The 5,484-nt window shown below is 63.7% G+C and overlaps 1 protein-coding gene across 1 annotated transcript; it reads right to left on the bottom strand.

The window, feature by feature from the left end:
* Window positions 1-148: 148 nt before the first annotated feature.
* Window positions 149-4,075, bottom strand: LOC106815001 (1-phosphatidylinositol 4,5-bisphosphate phosphodiesterase gamma-1-like). Its single transcript, XM_014819401.1, has one exon. The coding sequence runs from the start codon at window positions 4,073-4,075 to the stop codon at window positions 149-151; it is 3,927 nt and encodes a 1,308-aa protein (XP_014674887.1).
* Window positions 4,076-5,484: the final 1,409 nt, after the last annotated feature.

The raw sequence follows: 5,484 nt of genomic DNA, 5'->3' as shown, positions 1-5,484 counted from the left end.
TGTGCAGGCCGGCAGGGGGCGCCGGCGAGCGTTAGTTGCTGTGCAGGCCGGCAGGGGGCGCCGGCGAGCGTTAGTTGCTGTGCAGGCCGGCAGGGGGCGCCGGCGAGCGTTAGTTGGTGCGCAGGCCGGCAGGGGGCGCCGGCGAGCGTTAGTTGGTGCGCAGACTGCTAGGCTTCTTCTTCTGCAGGAATCGCGGCCGCTCCTGCCGACTCGCCTTGCGCTGACGGTGGCGCCGCCTCTCTTCTCGCTTCGCCGTCTGCTGATCCTCGACGTCCTCCTGCCGCTGCCGCATCGTCTCCACGCCGACCATGTCGCCGCGTAGCCTCGCCTCCTCTATGCGCTGGCACAGCTGCTGGGACTCCGCGCTGAGGTCCTGCAGGGCCTGGTAGAGCTGCGCGTCCTCGTTAGCGCGAGAGATGTCGACGCACACCAGCAGCGAGGCGAGTTCCAGCTCCTCGGAGGCAGCGTTGCGCAGCGCGAGGGACCGGTATCCCGAGCGCAGCCCGCGCAAGGGCAGCGTGGTTTGCGCGATCGTCGCCTGCTGCCCGAACATGTCCTCGTCCTGAACGACGAACCGCACGAACGCGAGCTCGGGATTCGCGACGTCAAACTCGCACGTGTCGTTCCAGAGCGGGTTGAACCCGCCGGCGTCGTTCCGGTCTTTCGCCGTGCGGTAGCGGTTCCCGGCGCCCCCGCCGCCGGCGCCCCCTGCCCCGCCGCCGCCGCCGCTGTCATAGTCCGCGCCGACGACCTCTACCTCGACGGACGGACACGAGATGTTTCGTCCGGGCTTCGGCAGGTGGCGCCCCGCGACGATGCGCAGCGAGATGGTGACGGGGTCGACGACGCCGACCAGAGACGACTTGTCGAAGGGGCTGTAGCCGTCGCGGCGCATGCACTCGGGTTTCAGCACGTACCCGCAGCGACCGTTGCACGCGAATCGCGCCGTGTTCAGCTGCGTCGCGCGGTCCGCCGTCTGGTAGTTGAGCGCGACGAGTTGCGATCCGGCGTTCCACGCGGCCAGCGGGTCGTAGTTGCTCGAGTCGACGCGCGTCCCCTTCGGATAGATGCGCGTCAACTGCAGCCGGTTGATGTCGGCGAACGCAGGCGCCCTCTGCGGGGCGAGCCACTTGTCGGCTTTGCTCTCGCTGAGCGACGACATCTCGTGGAAGTCTCGCGGCTGCTTCTCCGGGACGAACGCGACGGCGCGGCAGTAGACGATCAGGTCGGAGAGCTCCTTCGCGATCTTGTGACTGCGCTCCGTCTGGTGGCTCTCCAGGTTCTCGGCGAGCTGCGAAGCTTCTCGGATCTTCTGGATCCAGTCGGAGAGCTCCTCCGTGTCCGCGCAGCCGATCTCCCGCTCCGTCCCGTCCGCGAGACGCAGCCGGAACACGATCAGGTTGTTCACCTTCGACGAGGAAATCACGTCGGCGCCGCGGATGTCGATCGCTCCCTTCTGCATCGTTCCGAGCAGCGTGTTCTCGCCCTCCCCCTCCCCCTCATCGTCGTCCTCCTCCCCCGCGGCTGCGGGGTCGTCCGGGGCGAGGGCAGCGACGTAGTTTGCCGGGAACCACTGCTGCGTCTTGCCGCCGTAGTCGCCCGTCCACCACGAGTCGTTCTTGTCGGCGTCGACGTTCGAGATGATCGCGTTCTTCGGGAACGAGAGTTCGTCCGGCCGCCGCGCCGCGTAGTCATACAGCGCCCTCACGTGGCGGCGAGCGGCGAAACAGTTTGGGTCCGTGTATATCCCCGCGCCGGCGTCGGCCGAATCCTCGAGGTTTAGTCGATCGACGAGCTCGCGGTTCACCGCGAACCGGCGGTTCAGCGTGATCTTCTTGTAGAGCGGGTGCGCGACGTAGTACTGCACGAGCTCGGTGAGGCTGTCGAACGTCGCCGTGACGACGCCGTCGCCGATGACGTACGCGTCGCCGTCACGCCGGATGCGACAGTGCAGCACGGCGCGGCCGACGCGGAACGAGATCGCGAACAGGTTCGGCTGCGCGTCCCGGCCGCGTATCAGGAAGGCTCCGTCGCGGGGAACGCGCGACAGCATCTCCTGCGCTTCCTCCTTCGCGAGGTTCGCGTGAAACCACGGCTGAGCTTCGTGCGTCGCCGCGGCGACGGGCACCGGCTCCCCGAGCTTCAGCTCGAACTCCGGGCTGCGCAGCGGATGCTCTCGGTAGTAGTCGATGAGCTCGCTGAGGCTGCCGAACGCGACCTGGTCGACGAGGTAGTACCGCTCGCGTCCGCGCTCCTGCCGCGACTTGATGTGGCAGTGGTTGACGCGTCCCCGCCGCAGGAACGACAGCGTGTAGTCGCCCTTGAACGTCGAGCTGTTGCGGACGAGGAAGCAGCCGTCGCCAAGGTGACGGTTGCGATTGAGCAGCGTCTCGACGTACTCTCGCGGGAAGCCCTCCTTAGAGAAGTGACACCACGGCTCAGCGGCGTGCGGCGGGGGCGGCGACGCCCGCTCCGTGGCGCCACCACCGTCATCGTCGTCGCCCGCGGCGGCCGCCGCCTCGTCCGCTCCCATCGTCTCGCCCGTGTAGAAGAGTTTCTTCGCGGTGAGGACGAAGTAGTGCGGGTTCCACTCGCGCGCGAGGCGGTCCTCGAGGTAGAGGATCCCTCGCTTCAGCGAGAAGCGGATGTCCTGATCGTCCGGGAACGCGTCGTCACCCCCGTCCCCGCCGCCCCCGTCCGTCGTCGCAGCCTCTCCGGCATTGTCCGGCAGCTTCTTGTGCTTGATGACGATCTTCCGCCGCAGCTGCTCGGGCGACGGAAGCTGCCGCTCGTCCCGCTCAGAGGGCGCCACCAGCAGCATCTCGCCGAACACCTCCTGGAAGTGCCGCGCCATGTTGCGCTGCTGCGGCAGGCTGCAGTGGTCCTCGATGGACAGTATGACGGGGTACTCGGACGCGACGAAGGCGTGGTCGCGAATCACGCGGATCACGTCGACGAACTTGATCTTGCTCGTCATCGTGTACGCGTGCGTGATGATGGGCAGCTCCTTGGGGCCGTCCCAGCAGTCGAGCTCGATGCAGCGGCAGCCCATGCGCAGCGCGCGCGCGTACGCCTCGCACGAAGACTCGCTGCGGAGCTGGTCGCCCGTCAGGTAGGTGTTGTGCGACGACGCGATCCAGTAGTCGCACAGGGGGCGCTGCATGTCATCGCCGATGACTTCGTTGCGCGGGTCCCACGCCGAGTTCTCGCGTGAGAACAGGTAGTCGGCGAATTCCGCGACGGTGAAGTAGGGGTCGCTGGTGTGGCGGGCGGGGTCAGCGAGGAAGGCTGACATGAGCGCGACGACGGCGGCGGCGTCGTGACCGATGACGTCGTTTTGCTCGTTGGCGAGGAAATCCTGGAATCGCTGCAGCGTCACCGTCCGCTGGTCCGGGAAGTACGCGCTCAGGTCGCCGACGCAGTCCCGCGCTAGCAGCGCCAGCTGGTGGTAGAGATGCGCAAACTCGTCGAAGCCGAGTTCGCCCGTTCCGCCGGCGTCAGCCTCCGCGAACGCGTCCTTGAGACGAGCGGTCGTGACCTTCATGTTCGCCCGCGGCAGAAACAAGTTCTTGACGTCGCGCAGCTGCACCCCGGCGCCGCCGCCGCTACCGCCGCCGCCGCCCCCGCGTCCCGACGCTTGTTCCAGCTCACAGAACTCCTTGCGCAGCCATCGCTCCACCTGCAGCGGGTAGGGGGCGCCACGCGTGTCGTCGGCGAGCGACGAGAGCCCGCGCACCCAGTCCGCGCACTCCTCGCTGTTCGGCGCGACGAGGGAGAGCGTCGCGAGGTTGAACTCGGCTCCGTGGAGCACGACGAAGCAGCAGGACACGGAGACGGACGTGTCGTCTCCCGCGCGCTCAAAGTCGCGCGATCGCCGGCCCTCGCGCACCTCGCGTATCTCGCGTATGTCAACGCATCCCTCTGTCTTGTGCGCCTGCGCCATCGTGCGGTACCACAGCAGCTGGCGCGTCTCCATCTTCACGCGGAACGTACGCTTCTCGCGCTTGCGGTTGGCGGTGACGCGCGTCAGGCACGCCCCGACCTCGAGCTTGCGCCACAGCCGCTCGCGATACATCACGTTCGTCATCGACGTCAGTGGCGCCCTCACGTCCCCGTTCAGATGCGCGACACCGTCCACCGACATCTCGCGCGGCCGGCCAATCACAGACGATCACAGAGTCCGGCGCGGTCGCGTCGACCAATCAGAAACGCCGACGTCGGCGACGACTCCCCCCGTCCATAGAGAGGCTTCACGATCGTAGCACCAGATGGCGCCGTGCGTCTGGGGACGTGTCACGAGTTGTGCGATCCGTCACTCGGGCGCTAGCTAGCGGGTCCTTCTCTCTCGGATGAAACCGCGACGGACGTGCACATCTGTAAGATGATTGAGCGAGTGTGAGTGTGAATGCATCCGTCTACACAGCTAGTCTCTTGTCTATTCGCGCGCGCGTGCTAACGACTCGAGTGAGCACTGCCACGTTCGTATGCCTGCACTCTCTCCCTCTCATCTTATCTGTAGTCTAAACCGGAGTTCCCCCACCTGTACGGTAAAACATGCATCACAGCAGGTGACCTCTATATTATGAAGGTCGTGTGTACATGAAAGGCTACTTGTGTCATTTACTTTGAGTGACATTTACACACAGAAACCACTTCTACAGAACGCCTGACTATAAATGCAGCATTATCGTAATTTCCTTTGCCTCGCAGTTATACAACTTTGCCTGTATATATATACCTAAGCGTTTATCACACATGTATGCCCCCATACTGTCAGCCTGAAGCCCATCAACTATTCAATCAAACTCTAGGTTTTAGGGAGACTGCGAGGCAGCAAACATGCGTGTAGCACATGCAGCAGATCTCAGATAAATCTCACTCTTCTCACTACGGAAAAACGCGAAGAAAATTACGTTTAAGTTAATCGAAGACGTACAGTAGGACCTTGTTAATGGAATGCTTGACATTACTGCACATTCCAAGCATCCGAGTCAGTGTCATCATCATCACTGCAAGCCAACATATACAACCGCCGCCACGGCTGAGCGATAGCCTGGTACATCCTGATGGGATGTAACGAGGTGGTAAGGGGTAGAGGTACAGTGGGGTTCACACTTCTAGGCTGCATTCACGTCCCCAGATTCTACACACAAGCACGCACGCATGCACCCATGCACACACACATGCACACAGAGACAGAGCATGGCTTTACAGTGTGGCGTATGCCGCACCACGCAGTACGATGGTGTTTTTACGTCTACCGCCTGGGTACGTCTAGTCTGCGCTCTAGGCTTCGTCCTACCGTGTGCAAACACGGGATATTACGTGGTGTGTGGCGTGTAGTCCAGCATCTATATGTACTGCTGGGAGACAGGGCTGCCTACCCGCTGATTAACCGTGTTTATTAGAGCTGTGTGTACACTGACAGCGCAGCGGCGGCGGCTAGTGTTGATCCGCGGACGCGCACACATCAACATTGACGCA

Source organism: Priapulus caudatus, unplaced genomic scaffold (assembly GCF_000485595.1).
Source record: "Priapulus caudatus unplaced genomic scaffold, Priapulus_caudatus-5.0.1 Scaffold1020, whole genome shotgun sequence".
NCBI lineage: Eukaryota > Metazoa > Priapulida > Priapulimorpha > Priapulimorphida > Priapulidae > Priapulus > Priapulus caudatus.
The sequence above is the reverse complement of the archived record's forward strand: the minus strand, read 5'-3'. Positions and strand labels throughout refer to the sequence as shown.